Source organism: Coenobita brevimanus, chromosome 26, assembly GCF_032717465.1.
Source record: "Coenobita brevimanus isolate Jiangsu-jjx chromosome 26, ASM3271746v2, whole genome shotgun sequence".
Lineage (NCBI taxonomy): Eukaryota > Metazoa > Arthropoda > Malacostraca > Decapoda > Coenobitidae > Coenobita > Coenobita brevimanus.
This window is the reverse complement of record NC_136979.1, coordinates 41,778,420-41,796,830: the sequence shown is the minus strand read 5'-3', so window position 1 is coordinate 41,796,830 and position 18,411 is coordinate 41,778,420. Positions and strand designations below refer to the sequence as shown.

General features: G+C 42.6%; 1 protein-coding gene across 1 annotated transcript in view; it reads right to left on the bottom strand.

Annotated features, from left to right (window-relative positions):
* The window catches only part of dpy (fibrillin-like protein dumpy), a 442,341-nt gene extending 424,229 nt beyond the window's left edge, over window positions 1-18,112 (bottom strand). Inside the window, 1 exon segment of the mRNA XM_080267992.1 lies at window positions 18,084-18,112. Coding sequence (XP_080124118.1) covers window positions 18,084-18,086 — 3 coding nt within the window. The 5' untranslated portion in view covers window positions 18,087-18,112.
* Between the last annotated feature and the right edge of the window lie 299 nt (window positions 18,113-18,411).

The following is an 18,411-nucleotide window of genomic DNA, read 5'->3' as shown; positions in this document are numbered from 1 at the left end:
GAAGCCTTGTACCTTGCTATAATTTCCTCAGGTATAAATTCCATCCTTTACCCTTTGCGGCAGCAGCGACACGAACTCCTACGAGACCTAGAGCTGTTGTTTTTCTTTCCTATATTCTTTCCCTGCATTTCCCTTCCTCCCCTTGCCTCTCCGTATCTCACTGTCTCCTCTTATCTTTCACTGTCTGCTCTGTCTCTCCCTGCACTTCCCTATCTCTCCCTGCCTCTGCTATCTCACATTGTTCTACCTATTCCTTTCTCCCCCAGTCTCTGTCTATCTTTCCATGCCTCCCGCTTTAAGTCAACTTTGCTCCCCCCATCTTTCCTCTCTTTTTCATCCTACTTTCCTTTCTATGTGTACATCTTGCTACCTTCCTTTCAATGTCTACTTCTTCCCACCTCTACCTAAGCCTTTCTACCTCACTGTACACGTTCCTGCCAAAGTCCACATGTTCCTCCCTCTACCGACATGTTAGTACCTCAGCCTACACGTTTCGACGTCTGCCTACACGTCTCAACCTCTGCCTACACATTCTTACCTCAGTCGACACGATCCTCCCTCTGTCTACCTGCGCCTGCCTCTCCCTAGCTGCCTGCCTCCTCCCACCTTGAACCTGTGCCCCCCCGCCTGAGCCTTGCCTCACTGCTTCCTTCTCACGTTCCCCACACTCCCTCTGCATCCTTGGTGGCACGTAAGGAGGAGAAGGAGGAAGGAACATAAGGAAGGAAGAGAAGGAAGAAGGAAATGATGAGAGAGGACGGAGGTAAAGGAGGGAGATGTAAGGAGTGGGAGGTAGGAGGAGAGGGAGGTAGGAGGAGAGGGAGGTAGGAGGAGAGGAAGGAAGGGGAAAAAAGTGGAGGAAGAAGAAGAAACGAGGGGAGAGAGAGAGAGAGAGAGAGAGAGAGAGAGAGAGAGAGAGAGAGAGAGAGAGAGAGAGAGAGAGAGAGAATGATATGATATGAGAAAGAATGAGCAGTAATAGTATCGAGGATTGTTTTTCCCTACTACATCTTCCCTCTCCCTTTCCCTCTCACTATTATCCCTAAATCTCCCTCTCCCTTGCCTCTCCCCTGCCACACCCCTGTCACCAACTTACCCCCTCCTTTCCCCCATCACCTCAGACCCCCCCCCTCACCCAGTCACACACCCCTCTCTCCCCTTTCCCCCTACCACTCCCCACCCCCAAGCGCCCCAACCCGCTAGTCAGGCGTGGATCCTTGGGTGTCACCACAGGACCCGTCAAGCCTGCTATGTAACTCTCGCCAGACACATCGCCCGGTACCGTTAACACAAACAACTAAACAATCAACCTTCACAAACAACTAAACAATCAACCTTCACATCAGCAGTTTAATATCTCCTCTTACAATTCACAATCTCTCTCTATTACCCGACGTCCAATCCCTGAGCTGATCCATGTGGGCAGAGATATTAAAACCTTCAGATATCCTCTCACAACACATCACTCTCTCACCACCCCAAGGTGGCCAGTACCACTGAATGGTTTGCCTCAGGGTATACCACCGGCATGAATAATAAAAATAATAATAATAATGATGATAATAATAATAATAATAATAATAAATAATAATAATAATAATAATAACAATAATAATAATAATAATAATAATAACAATAATAATAATAACAATAATAATAATAACAATAATAATAAATATTATTATTATTATTATTATTACTATTATTATTATTATTATTATTATTATTATTATTATTATTATTATTATTACATGTAAGTTCTATCCCACATAGAAAAATATCATAAGCCAACTACAATCATTTAGTGGTGGCGAGAAACAAATAACACGCTTGTCACTGTACAGATGCGGTTATATGACACCAGAGACAGGGTCATCAAGATACACTCTGATATATACGACGACGGGCAGGATGTGTGTGTGTGTGTGTGTGTGTGTGTGTGTGTGTGTGTGTGAGAGAGAGAGAGAGAGAGAGAGAGAGAGAGAGAGAGAGAGAGAGAGAGAGAGAGAGAGAGTACACATAAAAGAGGGGGGGGGGAATTAGAACAATAATTCTTTATCACAACTAACACTTAAAAGGGTGGGTCTAATTGGCAGAGGGGGTAGAACAGATGGGGTGAAGGGGAGTACCTAGGGGAGAGTGGGGAAGGGGGAGTAAAGAGGAAAGTGAGGGGGTGAGGAAGAGGGGGTAGGGGTGGGGGAGAGATCACGCCCAAGGGAAGGGGGAGGAGGGGGTATGAATGACGAAGGAGGGGTCATGAGGGAGGGGGCGAAGAAGGGAGGGGAGAGAGAGAGGGTAAGAAAGTGAAGAATAAAGGAATAAAGGAGAGAGTGAGGCGAGGCAGAGAGTATGAGCGACGGGGATGGGGGTGAGGTGGGTGAGGAAGTAAAGGTGTAGTAAAGGGGGAGAGAGTAGGTGTATGAAGGAAAGGTGAGGGAGGGGCTGGGGTGGGAGGTGAGGGAGGGGAGTGACGGAGGGCTGAGAGAGGGGGTTGGGGAGGGGATTGAAGGAGGAGGGAATGAAGGAGTGGGGTGGGGGTGAAAGCTTGCAGCCGACCTCGTGTGTGTAAAGGGAGGAATTAGAGACGCCATTGGGTGCCTGCAGTCACTGTTTGCCTGCCTCCTTGTTCTACTTATTTCACTTATTTCATTACCTGCCATTTCACTCATTACGCACCATTTCACTTAGTTTATTATATGTTTCAGTATAATCCTCACGAAAGTTATCTAATCACCGTATGAATCAAAGGTTATCTAGTTATCGCACATGTCTGGTGATGGAATCGAAATCGACAATTTATTTTCTATCCCAGCCGTCCACTTACCATTTACCCGTACACTATATTAATCAATCACTGTCGTCTTGTCTAATTTTCATATCAGTCACTTTATCAGTTATGCAGGGTACAAGTTAAGTTTTCACATTAGTTATTTCACCAAGATATCAACATCACGCAATCCCTCAATTCTGTCACGGTAATAATATCAATCACTCGAGGCAGCCACCTTGAGGGCCACTTCTCACTCATTACCTCGCTGTGCCATCACCTCTTGCTTGACTCGCATGGGGGCCAAGGACGGAGAGGAGAGGAAAGGAGAGGAGAGGAGAGGAGAGGAGAGGAGAGGAGAAGAGAGAGAATGAGGGAGTAGAGACAAGTGCGTGTAATGCTCGATGTTTGTAGGACGCGGCTTTCACAGGAGGTACAAGGGAGTGCCACACATTTCCGTATTAGTGAATCCCTCTCTTTCTTTCTCTCTCTCTCTCTCTCTCTCTGTTTACCCATAACTATCAATCTATCTGTCTATCTATCTATCAATATTTTTCAAAAAACTCAAGCAACAGACAGAAATCATCCTGTCAGTACGCCAAAAATCCCTCCACCCCCCCCCCCAAAAAAAAAAAAAAAAAAAAAAAAGCAATAGCTTAGATCGAACCCGCGACCGAGCTGTGCTACCCACTGGACCACCGCACCACCCTAACCTTCAGTAGCAGCACCGGCAGGAGGAGGAGGAAGCGCAGGCCATTACCTCACACGCCTGACCCGGGATAATGGCGGGGAAAGAGGGAGGAAAAACGACGAGCGGGAAATCCTGAATTTACCTTATTAAACTCCCCAGTGTGAAGGAAGGAAGGGCGGTGGTGCTCAGGTGTCTTACGAGCAGGTTTGATTCTCCAAGACGCGGCAGCATTTCAGTCATGTACACATTTGGTGGCTTCTTACACGAAATTGTTGTAATTCTAGAAGTTACTGTCGATTCTTTTTCTTGTAATGTGTTACCATAAGAACTGGTGGTCTCCTACTCGTTAATAATATGGACTACGACGGCCTACTTTTTTTTACTTCTACACCCCGATGGTGGTTGCCTAATATTGGATTCCCTGCAACAATTACTTTTTCTGCAGTTAGGTACTGTGCATTCTACCTACCAAGGCGTTATATGAGACGGTACCCTACCCTGTACCATCAATACCACCGCCACGCTGCATATCATAATCATTATCGAAACTTATCAATTAAATATCTAATGCATCAATTACCTAGTTACTATTTCAAATATCTGGTTGATCACTTATCGCACCTGTCATTCCACTGCCATGGCCTCTCAGGTCTTACTCCACTCTCACCTCCTGATTTTTAGTCTGTTCCATTCTAGCCCGCCATATATGTGATTCACCCCTACCTCTAGTTTTTTGCCCACCTATTCTTCTCACTCCATCTCTGATCTGCCACTCCTTTTCCTTTGTTGTCCAAAATTGTCGGTTTTACGAAAGACGTGACCTACTCGTGTTACATTATAATCACCCTCGACCTCCTTTTCCCGCATAAGGATGCCATATTCACCTGTTCAGTTGTAATTTTAATCCTTATTCTTAGCCTAGAGGGATGTCTGTACCTCTTTTAACATAACCTGGCCCATATTTTCGTTTTCTTTTGTGATTTACTTCATGTTGTTCTATCACCGAATAAGGCAATAATAAGGCTCTACATCCTTGTCGTGGAACTTCTTCGTGACTAGCATCATATTCTAACGTTAATCCTTTGCTACAACTGCGCACTCAAGATGGAGAGACGGCAATTTTAAGCCAAGTTTGTCTAAAAAGAGTACAGTATCTCTTCTTCACAAGTTTATTTCATGCACATGACACACTAATATTCTCGACTGCGTCCGTTAAGCAACATTGGTTTCTCAAAAATGCAAATAACACAAAAATATCAATACGCAAAAAACAAATTATATGGCAATAATTAGCACTGTACATCATTACGATAACGTCTATTTATACTTTTTATCTTGCTGAAGCCACATGAATTACTGCTTAGGGGAGACCTCTGGCAGTCAAGGGTTCCGATCATTTCTAGCTCCTTCACTACTAGAAACCTTCCCTAACCTAGAAACTAGAGTCTGGCAGGAGTAAATATGTTAAAAAATTGACGTGCTAAAGACTTTCAAACTGACAAGAACAAGACGCTATATCTATCTAAATCTATTCTTTCGCCACAGTCGCTCGCTCATCATTGTCTCCCTATACTGTACTCAACAATATTTTCCACTCCACTGCCAACACTCCCAGGTTTACAAAGGGCTTTATTGGGTTCAAGGTTATATACAAGGTGCTAACTACCTGTGTCCGTTATAACCCCCAAGGATATATTTTATACGTGTCAATTTAGCATTTTATTGTCCTGGCCTCCTTTCGGGGTTAACAGTATGTATGCATGTATGTATGTCTGTATGTATGTATGCATAAGCGACAGAATAACAACGTTAATACATGCAAAGCGCTGTTAAGAAAGATTCGCTACAATTGCGCACAGGATACACTCTTATTATCTCTCTCTACCTACCTACCTACCTTCCCATGTGTCAATTTCCTCCTCCTCTCACCTCTATTCCTTCCTTTACCTCCCTTTCTTCTCTGCATTTCCTTTCTTCCTTTTACTTCCTTTCCCTACTCTTTCCCTACTTTCCTTTTCACCTTTCCTTCCTCTTCCTTTCCCTTCATCCTCCACCTTTCCCTTTACTCCCCATCCCCCTTCCTCCTCATATCTCCCCACACCTTCAAAACGCTCTGATGAAACATGAACTGAAAAACCCCGATACCTTGAGGTCGCCTACACCCTCCCCCCTCCTTTTCCCTCTCCCTACCCCTCCCCTCCCAGACCCTCTTCACTTTCCCCTTTCACCAAGGAAGGTGGGGTGTGGAGTGGAGTGGAGGGTGGAGGGGGTGGGGGAATAAGCAATGACACCACAACCCCACCCAATCCATCTTCACCTCTGGAAATAATAATACTGGAAGAAAAGTGAAGATCAATAGGAAGAAGACACAACTACAAGCTAACAAAAGAATAACTAAGTAGTTATGAGACACAAACGTATATATATATATATATATATATATATATATATATATATATATATATATATATATACATGAAAATACAGCAAACTGTTACTTTTATGAACAATTCTTTTATGTATTGTTAGTCTCGTTATTCGTTTGTAACCAGGGACGTCTTTCGCTTTTACTCTCTCTCTCTCTCTCTCTCTCTCTCTCTTTGAGCACACACGTAATGCTAAGTTCATTGCGCCTCAGTGAAGTGACGTAAGCATCCGGGAAGCAGTGACTACGGGTGCGTTTCATAGGCTGCAGCGTGAGGCTACAGAACGGGCTACGGAAACAGTAGTGCATTTCCGCTGACGTTCAACAGGGAGGCAATGATTGTGGTGCGGTGAGGGGTTAAGATGGAGTGTTTTAACGCTCTCCAGCCAATGACGCAACTTTTAGCGTATTCTTAATCCCGCCACACGATTTTATTAACTTCAGAGGGGACTTCACAGGGGTCAAATATACAGTCTTAGTTAACGCTTCACTGCCCAGTATAATTTCTGAAGTTGAATAGAACCATCTTGTAATCTCAATAAAATGGAAAACACGTCATCGTTGCAAAAGTTTTGAGGAGGAAAAGGGGAAGGTAAAAAAGAAGGAGGGGAAGGAACAGGCTGTAGAAGAGTCCGGTGAGACGTGATGAAAGAGAAAGGAGTATGGGGAAAGGGAGAAGGGGTAGGGAAAAAGGGAGAAGGGGTAGGGGAAAAGGGAATGGAGAGAGGGGAAGAAAGGAAGAGAGGATCTACGGAAGAAGGAAGAGAAGTTTCCAGTCTTTCCTTTCCGCCTCTCCTCTTCCCATCTCCCTATTCCTTCCACAGTCTCTCTTCTCTTAACTTTTCTTTTCTTTTTTTAAACAAACATCTGCATGATTCTTTCTGCCTCCCTTCATTCCTTTCTACCTTTTTTTTTTTTTAATTATCATGTCTCCTTCTCTCCTCCTTCCTTCTCTTCCTCCATCATTTTCTTTCCTGCTCTTCATTTCCCTCCCTTCTTCCGTTCCTGTTTTTCCCACTTCCTCCTGCTTTTCCTTCTACGCTCCTACATTCTCTATCTGCTTTTCCTCCCCCCCCCCTCCTTATTTTCCCTGTACTCTCACCATCTCTATTCTCTGGTATTTCCCTCTTTCCCTTCCTGGACCTCTTTAAACATTTGCCTGCCTCGCCCTTTCTCCATTCCTCCTTTCCTCTCTGCCTCCCTCTCAGTTACTCCCTACCTCCCTCTCTCCCTCCGTCTTCCTCCTTCCCTGTCTGCACTAGAGACCCTATAGCGAGGGTCCTCTCTCTCACTCTCTCTCTCACTCACCTCGCCAACAGGAAGCGATCGTTGGCCTAACAAAGCCACGGGAAGGAAACAAAAGAAGTTGGTATAATGGCCGCCTTGGGGGAGCACCCAGCACAGTACCGTGATGCCTCTACTCTCAGACAATAGAGCACAGAGCACATTCCACGCAACTGTTAAGGGAAATGAGAGTAACAGGAGCGTAGTAAGTGAGTAAGCTACCGTTTACATGAATGGTGATAAATCTCGTGTAACGTTAGTAACAACATGTGAATTAATCCCTCTGTTCCCTCAAACAATACAGCGCCTAACACAGTACAGCTGATTGTTACAAGGAAAAAAAAGTAAGAGTAGCGGCCTATGTCACTGATATATTACCTCTGCTCTTTAGGTGATAAGAAGACGTAAAAAAAGCCACACGATACTAAGAATGTAATCAACAGTATATCGCTCGTAATAAACAATTTATTATTTCTTTAGGCCGCAGACATTGATAGGAATACAATCTACTAAAGTGTCAGTAATATACAATCGATTATTCTTTTAGATAGTAATGAAAAAATGTAAGATTGTATCATTTCTTTAAACCAACATAAAAAACAAAACACCAGGATGTTGATTCACAATGCATGTTCAGTTAAGTCCCTGTCATCAGTAATTTGCGTTTGCATGAATGACAATGAAAGAATAGTGCTTCATTTTTAGTTATGAGAAAAAAAAAGTTATTCTGGAAATCTCAGCCCTGTCTCTTTTACAGGCTTAGAAACAAACAGCTTATATTTCCTTTATGCAACAACGACCTTTATTTTTGGCTAACGTAAAAGGAATTTTTAAAAAATTCTTCTAGTCTTCTATTACCAAGATCACACCAGTGAGGTACATGAGTTTTTTAATTAACCAACTCCTGAGCCAACAGCCATCAGGATATTCAAACAAGAGAATTTGCCCAGCGTTTGGTCTGTGTTGACATTCACATCCACCCGCCCCAGGGAGCAAAGACGCCTTCAAGAGTTTTCAAGGATTTTGGGGGGCTTTTCCGAAAAGATAAACTGACGTACACCCACATTCATTAATTCCAACTTTTCAAGGTCATTCAGATTTCTCAGTCTTTTACGATCCACAGTTCATTGGCCTGGCTTATTCTGCTTTAATCTACTTTATTACGCATCATTTTTTACATTCTTTACCTTCATTCTGTCATTACCTGAAGGTTGACGCTCGCAAATCTTTCAAACTTTCAAGAATTCCAAGAATTCAAGATCTGTCAGTTTCCATTAATCACCTGATCCGTAATTCTTCATTTTTGCTTATTTTATGATTGTAACATCAATTTTCCATACATCTGTACTCTCTCTCTCTCTCTCTCTCTCTCTCTCTCTCTCTCTCTCTCTCTCTCTCTATATATATATATATATATATATATATATATATATATATATATTTGTGTGTGTGTGTGTATCTATATATCTATATATATATATATATATATATATATATATATATAAATATATATATATATATATATATGTGTGTGTGTGTATATATATATATATATATAGAGAGAGAGAGAGAGAGAGAGAGAGAGAGAGAGAGATAAATAGATATAGATAGATGGATAAAGACATAGACAGATATAATTTAATTATAAGCTTTTGAAGTTTATCAACTTCTTCCTCTTTTTTTCTGATTTTAGTTCATTTAGTTCACGTCTAATTTCCGCATATTACGTTCATTTTCTTTTTCTCACTTTCCTTTAACGACTTACCTCAGCTCGCCTTCAGTATTTTTTTTTTTTCATAAGCTTCATATATAAAATTCACCTCTTAGTTTTTCGTTTTGGCTAATTTTGCTTTCACTTCGTTTAACTGATTTTCATTGTCCTTACTGGTGCTTCTATGTTATGATTTTTAGAAGAGTTGACATGACAGGTGCAAACTTTCACGGACTCCAATTTCTACGAGTAAGGATGCGCCGACATTTACTACTCTAACCCCATTGAATTCTTCTTTTTTTTTTTTTTTTTCTATTTCTTAATTATTGTGCGGTCACTGGTTAATCTTTCAGTTTCGCACTTTTTTAGACTGTAGCCTAGATTACGTGCAAACTTTTCCGCTTATATATTTATTTATTTATTTATTTTTATTTTTTGGTAGTCCATTACGAATATTATTCACTTTCCTCAACGCTTGTCATTTGTCCTTGCTGGCTTCACTTTAACTGTGCATATTTTTTTTTTCTTTCATTCGTTAGGCTAGTGTTACAGGAACATGAACTATGGAAACAAACTTTCAGTTATTCAAACTTTTCCTCGTCCATTTTCGTACTTAATCACTTTCTTTAACCTTTGCTCTCTCTCTCTCTCTCGCTCTCTCTCTCTCTCTCTCTCTCTCTCTCTCTCTCTCTCTCTCTCTCTCTCTCTCTCTTTTCTGTGTAACTTTCACTTCGCCTATTTTCCTGTACAACACTGCATTCAATCACTGGTTTAATTATCTCAGTAAGATACAACAGGCTATGTTCATGACCGTTCCAATTTTCTCTCTAACCTTTCGTCGTCGACCTTTCATCTTTATTCTTTGAACGTATCAGCCTATATCAAACTCTTAAGAAAAAAACTTCATCAATCTTCCTGAATAAAGTCTGAAGAGTTACTAGAGCACGTTTAACAATAGCCGGCCTAGTTTTGTCGTTAGGAGATAGCGAGGATGATTTTTATAAGTCCGCACGATTCATTCATTTACTCTCACAATATGACCGCCCTCTTTTCCCCCACAAAACCACCACAATGCACCAGAATCTCCTTACGCCACCGCATCAGCGCCAAGTCTGTCGATATTTTAGGCAATTATAACGATATAAAACATATTTTTGTCGTTAGAATAGTGAAGAGACTTATGAAAACACAATTGGTTCCAATAATGTCCCGATATGGCCACCTTCTATTCCTTTTTCCCTCGCAAAAGCAACCTCCAGAGGCCAGAATCTCCTTATAATGTCACCAATTTTGTTGATATCATTAGGCAAATTTAACATTACCTTATTAGGCTTTGTCGTTATGAGATAGCGAAAAGATTTATAAGATGAAAACACAATCGGTTCCAATACTTTCCCAATATGGCGGACCCCTTCTTCCCGCGCAAACCACCCCAAGGCACCAGAATCTTCTTTTAATGTCGCCCCTGCAGCACAGTTTGTTGATATATTAGGCAATTGTGGGCTGATTCTTGTTTGGCATGCGGACTTTCACTTCTAAACGGTGATTTCCAGCTGCAGGTAGAAAGTTTGTATGGCCACGAATGGCCTTATGGGAGGAGGCCGCGAGGGAAAATTATTGAATTATAGAAAGTGAAAGGAAAGTGGCACTGGACAAGATGATAAAGGAACTCTCTCTCTCTCTCTCTCTCTCTCTCTCTCTCTCTCCACCTCACCCACTTCCGCCCTTTTCCCTCTACATTAAGTCACCACCCATAAACCCACATCCACGCCCACCCTTCACCCTCGCCATCACCGTAAAATAGGCCTTGCTTTAACCCTCTCGAGCACACTGTCGCCAAGGAGTGAGGATGTGGGGCATTTTCGAAACTTTATCTATCTGCTTATCTATCAGTGTCTATCATCCTAACTACAGGATATATCCCTACCGATCTATCTAGTGCATGTCTCCTTTATTTTCCTGTTCTTTCCCTTTTTCTTCTTGTATTATCCCTGACTTTTTTCCGTTTCTTTTCCTTCTGTCTGTTCTTCGTTCCTTCTACTTTTCTTTATTGGTCTTTGTTGGTCTGCGATTTCCCTTCTTTTATTTTCCTCTTGTTTCCTTCCTTCCTTTCTATCTCCTTCCTTCACACACACACACACACACACACACACTCTCTAAATCCAGGCCCAGTAAACACAATACGCAATGCCCAGGAAAGGGGGCGGAGAAGGAAGCTTTTTTTCTTTTTTATCTCTCTTTTTTTTAGGCCGTGGGAATCCAAATAATGAGAGTGAGGAAGGTGGCTGAGATAAGGCAAGGTGTGTGTGTGTGTGTGTGTGTGTGTGTGTGTGTGTGTGTGTGTGTGTGTGTGTGTGTGTGTGTGTGTGTGTGTGTGTGTGTGTAGTTTCATTATTTTTTTATTTTGTTTTTTGTTAGTATGAGGGTTTTCACATAGTTTTTTGGATGGTCTAAGAAAAGGTTTTGGGGTTGGGGAAGAAAGCACGGAGGGAAAGGGGGAGGTAAAGGTGAGAAAAAAAAAAGAAGGAAGGAATAGAGAAAAGCAGTGGGGCACGTGGTAGGCAGGATGGCAAGGAGAGAGGAGGGAAAAAGGAGGGAGGAAGGAAAAAGGAGGGAGAGGGAAAAGTAAAGATAGAACAGGGAGAGAGAGAGGAAAGCATGAAGGAGGGAGGAGGTGGATTAGAAAGGAACCAGGGAGAGTGGAGGATAGGAGAGGGAGGCATGAAGAAACGATGGAGAAAAGTGAAACACGAAGAAGAGGAGGGGGTGAAAAGCAGGCATGGAAGAAGGAAGGGAGGAGGAGGAAAATATGTAGGAGGTACGAGACAAGCAGGAAGGCACGGAGGAGGAAGGGAGGTAAGGAGGGAGTGAAGAAAGCAGGGATAGGAAGAAGGGAGGAAAGCAATGGGGGTCAGGGGAGGGAGGTAGGGAGGAAAGCACGGGAAGGAAGAAGGGGGGGGATGGAGGGAAGGAGGAAAGCAATGAGAGGAGTGAGGAAGGGAGGGAAGGAGGGAAGCAGGGAGAGGAGGGAGGGAGGGAGGGAAGGTGGGAAGCAGGGAGGGGAGGGATGGAGGGAGGGGAGGATGGAGTGGAGTAGGTCCCGTTATCCTACCATCCTCCACCCTTGGCCACCCGCGCATGGACGCACTAACTACGTCTAACCATCCGGTTCCTATCTAACTGCCTGTGACTACATCGGGTCTTCTTTAACTGCTTCTAAACGCAAGGACCTCTTCTAACTACTGGGAGTCCTTTCTAACTACTTGGGTCCCACGCAACTGACGCGTCTCCTAACTATTTCTAATTTGCTGCGCCTCTTTTATCTGTCTCTCTCCCAACTACTTCCAACTACCTCGGATCTTCTCGAACTAGCTGGGTCCTTTGTGATTAACCAATAGCAATTCCTGTCTCCGCTAACTCCCTGGAACAATACCTTCAATTATGTGGATCTCCTCTAACAAACCGACAAGCGTCCCTGTAAATACAGCAATCTCTTATGCGTTGTGCGTCCCCTGCAATTTTTCTCCAACCTGCTTTTGCCAGTGTACCGAGAATGCGTAAGTATCGGTAGGCATTCAGACATCCGTGTTCAGGCTGAGTTACGGTTGGTAGGATTACACCGGAACAGATTACGTCAGGTTAGATTAGGCTACGTTATAATTTATTATCGTGCTTTGGTTAGATTAGGTTTGGTGTAAGTGTGGTTAAGACTGACTGGGTCTGGTCTTGTTTGGTTTGATTCGCTAGGTTAGGATAGTTTTTAAGTCTAGCTAGCTTCGAGAACAGAAAATACAGTTTGTTCTGGACACAGGTGACAGAAGCAGGTTGGCAAAAACATCTCCTCCTTCCCCCCTCCCCTCCCTTCCCTCTTCTACGTGTGGGACATACGTTAAGCTCGTGGGCCCTACGCCATACAGACGGAGGGAGGAGGGAGGAGGAAGGGAGGAGAGTGCCACCTGCGTCTACAATGTGGCGTGTTGGGTGTACATTAGCAATACCCCCACCCCATCCTTCCTCCGACTCCACCTTACCTATTCCTCCACGTAGTAATCTTTAACTCCTTTCAGTTAAGGACGTCTCGCTTTTGCATGGTGAGATCGACCGGAGACAAATAAAACTGTCTGTCGATAACAAGAATAAAATTGTCTGGTAATGACAGCAATAGAAATCAAAATAAGTTATACTGAAGGAGGTGATCCCTTCAGGAGAACGTCATTATATTATTCCAGCCTCGTCCCCCACTTGAAGACCTAACTCTTCCTGCCTTTCCTTTCCTTTCCTCCTCTTCTCATTTCCTCTCTCCCTTCCCTTATTCCTAGTTTCTTTCATGTGGCCTTTCCTTCTTTCCCAACCTACCTCCCCGTTTCCCTCCATCCCACCTTGTTTCCCTCCCTCCTTTGTTTCTCTCCCTCGCCCCTCCTACCGGATGTAGTGGGACCAATTAGACTTTCCTTTTTATATTGGCAGCTGCTCCTTCTTCCTCCTCCCCCTCCTTCCATCTTCCACCCAAATTTCCTTCTTCCTTATCCCCTCCTTCCTTCTACCATCCCTTCTCTTTTCCATATTCCCATTCTGTCTCTTTCGGGATCCATTCCTTACATTTTTTTCTCTTCGTCCTTCATTCTTTCCCGTATCTTTCGCTTCGCTTTTTATATCTTGCGTGTCCTCTGCTTCCTCCACTCCCTCCGTCTTTTCCCTTTCTCTCCTTCATCCATTCCCTACTCTCTTTCCTCTTCTCTCCTCTCCATTTCCTACTTCACTCATTTATTTTCTCCCCGCCTCTCTCTCTCTCTCTCTCTCTCTCTCCACCTGTCCCTGACCCCGCTACACCTTCCCCTCTCATTAACCTACATTAAAACTATTAACCTGAGCTTTCTAGTCACTCCCTCTTCCCCTCCTCTCTCTCTCTCTCTCTCTCTCTCTCTCTCGTATCTCCACGAAACTTCCTTTCCTCACGCGTGCATTCACTCAATCGGCTGTAATAGGATCCGATCGTCAATAATTAAACTAATGGGGGATTCCAACACCTTATAATCTTTGGTTCCCTTTCACCGCTGCCTAATAATATAGGGATCTTATTACGCCCTGGCACGCTATTTTATTTTATTCTTGGTACTTCCACACGATTTTAATCTTGCTACATCCAGACGATTTTATTCACCTTTATATATATATATATATATATATATATATATATATATATATATATATATATATATATATATATATATATATATCCATCCCTAACCCCATCACCGCAGTATGTCTCCCTTAATATAAAAAAAGGTATGGCGGAATAAAACACAAATATTAAAAACGTCACCGAACAGAAGGGGTTCAGGCGAATATTTGGGAAAGCATGAACTAGCACAAGGAGTGGTGCAAGAGCCAGCGCCAAGGAGAAAACAAGATGCCTGCTCGTTGAAATATGTGCTGTCCATTCCTCCTCTTCCACCTTTACCACTTTCTCTTTCTTCATCTTCTTTCACTTTTTTTTCCCCTCTTCTTTGCTGTGTCATCTATCATCGACTCTCTCTCTCTCTCTCTCTCTCTCTCTCTCATCCAATTTCCACACCCTCACCTTTCTCACCCTCACTCCAATAAGGAACTGACACACACACACACACACACACACACACACACACACACACACACACACACTAATGTATACTGATATGCATACAGCATTATAAAAAAAAAAGACACATCTACATTAACATCAAATTGCTGAAAAAATCACGTCTCATCCAAGTCTCCATACATAATAAATAACCATCGAATTAATATATATAAAAATGCAATTTATATCTGAACAACATACATTTACTTTTTTATTTATTTATCTATCTATCTATCTAATTAGTCATAACAATTTGAAGTACAACATCTGACCTTAATTCCTCCTTCACAAAATAACTTTCTCACCTCAGTTCCCAGAGAGCATCAATAAATTAGGTAGGAGCGGAAATGAATGGTGGATTTTGACGTTCATGTATTTTTCTGCTTAAAGGCAAAAACATGGAAATCGTGTAGTTAAGCAGTATATTAGTGATTTAGGAGCGATGGTATTCACATGCACACAGGTATGCACGAATTCGGACTATGCGTGCCTGCAAACACAAACACGCGTGTACACTTCTAGTTTCTGTGTGTGTGTGTGTGTGTGTGTGTGTGTGTGTGTGTGTGTGTGTGTGTGTGTGTGTGTGTGTGTGTGTGTGTGTGTGTGTGTGTGTGTGTGTGTGTGTGTGTGTGTGTGTTACAGAACAGACATACCCTGGAGTGATTCAGCCCTTAAAGGTAATAGAAAAAGTAGGGTGCATAAATTAGCCTCCATCCCTCGCCTTCTCCCCTCCCCCTCCTGTCTCCTATCCCTACCTACCTCTCTCCCTCCCTCCACCCTCTCCCGCACCCTTCCCTCCATCTCTACTTACTTTCTCCTCCGCTGTTTCCCTCTCTCCGAATAGTTTTCTTACCTCCTCTCTCTTTCTTACTCTCCTTTCTCCACGCTCACACTCTCCCCCATTCCCTTCCTGTCCCCACCTCATCACAATCTTCTAATCTTTCCTCCCTCCCTGTCCACTTTCTCTCCCTCCCTCCCTCCTTTCCTTCTCTCTCATTCCCCAGCCCTCCCTTTATTTCACTTCCACTCCCTCCCTCCCGACCCCCTCCCTTCATGCAGCTCACTGCCATTGCACCAGTTCTTCAACGCCAAGCACCTCCCCATCCCCACCCTCTCCCTCCTCCCTCTCCTCCTCACCTTCCCTACTGCCTCCCTTCTCCCCCTCCTCCCTCCAGTCTTCCTTAACCTTGTCCATTTTCTTCTTAACTTCCTTACCATATTGTCTCCTCCTCTTCCTCTTCATCTCCCCCTCTCCTCCTCTTCATCCATATCTCCCTTTCCTTCCACCTCCTCCTCTTCCTCTTCATTCTCAAACTTTTCTTTCTCCAAATATCAATTAATCCCTCCTCTTATCCCACATACCTAAACACTCAACCATCTACCCAATCCTTCTTTTACCTACACCCACTCTTACACATACCTCCATCTACCCTACTCACTTACCCATTCTATCTGCCTCACCCGTAACCATTCATCAGTCCCTACCCTCTACTTCTCCCCTACCCACTTATCCTCTCATTTAAATTCCACAACCACCCTACCTAGCCCCCCCATCCACTCCATGTACAACCTCTTCCCTATCTTTAACTTCTTCTCTACCTCATCTACTCCTACTCCTAACTCTTCCACGCACCCTTCCTCCCCTCTTCATATACTCCCAGAGCCCATCTCACGATCCAGCTTATCTAGTCTTCATCCTCTACCTCCTATTCCTTATTCCACCTGCCAAACATCTACCTCCTCCCATATCTATCCAGCCCCTCCTCTATGTACCCCCACCCCTAACCCCTTCATGCCTCTGCCCAAGCCCAATCTACCACCCACGGTCCACCTCACGACCCTCTCCACCCACATTTCCTTTCACTTTCAGGTTTGATACGTTTTCTCTCTCGCCTCCAAACCTCTTATTTTCCCCTCCATTTCTTTTTTTTTCGTCCATCTCTTAACCTTTGCCTCTCCACAGCAACGTCACCTACTCACCTCTTTCTTCCCTCGCCACGTTACTGCTCACACCGGTGTTTTCTGCTCGTCTTTTGTCTCGTTACTCGCCTCTTAATGTGTTTGGCTTTTACTTACTCGCATTTGCTTTCTACGGCCTAATACAAATGTAAGTTCTTATTCTTAACTTTGGATACAACTTTACATCTTCCTCGCACCTTGAGACATCCTTTTCTTAACTCAGTTGATACATAATCGTATTAGTAATATTTTTTAACATCGTAACTGAAATAAATCAACTTCTTGTCTTACGGGGAGAAAAGGCAAAGACCCTGCAAAAAGTTGTGCTCTTCAGAGAAAGTTGGAGAGGTACATACAAATGGATATTTTATACAAACATCAGATCTGTGCTGGATATTTAGATCTGCACAGAGTATAATAATAATTAAAAAAAAATCATAGCCTGAAGCTTGTGCTGACTTCACACCAACACAGTCTATCACTTACATGCGGGTATATAGCTAAACAAGGGAATTGACCGTACAATCAGATTAGCTCAGAGTAACAGAAAAAATATCGTAGTCAAATGTCTGGCTTCGAACTTTACGGATGTAGAATATAAAAAAATCGAGAACTATCGAGAAACCTCAAATAAGATACTGTTTACTGTCAAGCTTGAACAAAGTGTTGTGCGCTGATGTCACTGCTGTATTACAAAACTGTCCGAACTATTGTCACAATGATTCAAGCTAAAACTGACATGGAGAAACTTCCAGATTCTGTTACTCAGTTATGGCTATCAACCATGAAGTACTGAATACGAACTGTACTAAACGTGGAAACCCTCAACTCGAATTCAGGACAAGCATGCCAGGTAAAAGGGCAGAAGACCAGACTCGTGAGGATGAACAGGTATGAAACTGTTTACTTTCACCCTAATTCCTTTGTAACTTTGTATTTACATGATTTTATAACACAACTAATGTCAAGCAATGTATCAGTGTCTTCTACACCCAGTAGGACACGTTTCCAATAGTTTACTGAGACTGGACTTGATCAATGTGTCAGTATTTGGAAATTTTTAAATTACTGTGTTTTAATGAGTGACATGACAAAAAACACCCAATGTATGGATAATGAAATGGGCCACAAAGTACAGTGCTTCAAAACGCTTCGCTCTTTGGTACAAAATGTATAGCACAACAATTGTACACTTAACACTGAAGAAATATGCCCAGTATTTTTATTTTTAACTCGACTGTCTACTACTGTCACGAAAGGTAGAAACAAACATTAAAATGAGTGCAGTAACACCAAATAATGTAGTAGAAAGTAAAAGTAAAGATATGTTATCCCAACATTATCTTGACAGTTTTAAAAGTCCAGGAATAATCAACGATACTGTAAATGCTGATGAAGTTTTGTGTATTTGAATATGGAAAAACTCTTACATATATACACTCAAATGATATGCACTGTATTAAAAAAAAGTGATGATAATTAGAACACTGAAATTTAGCACGAAAACAAAACAAGGCATTCAGATAACTTGCGACGCTGACTTTGTACGTGCTTTGAAAACTGCCAAGATAACTATGTATGGCCATGCAGGACTCCCATCACCAAAACACCACAATGGGTACTCACCATTGGTAAATAAAAACAACAACATAACGCTAAGAGGAGACTAGCGCCGGGCGGCTTCATCTTCGCTGTAGGGGCAGAGAAAGAACAAAAATTAATACATGAGCCTGAGTACAGCCAATTATCTTTATAGTACATCATTACACCTCATAACACTACATCACTACGCCTTACTACCCTAAATAATTACAACCTACAATATTATGTACTTTATAACTATCATTATATCTAATTACTATACAAAACTATTACTAGTAATGAACAACATCTTTACAAATTATGTACAATCTTTATAACACATCAGCACAGCCTATTACCCTACATCATTACT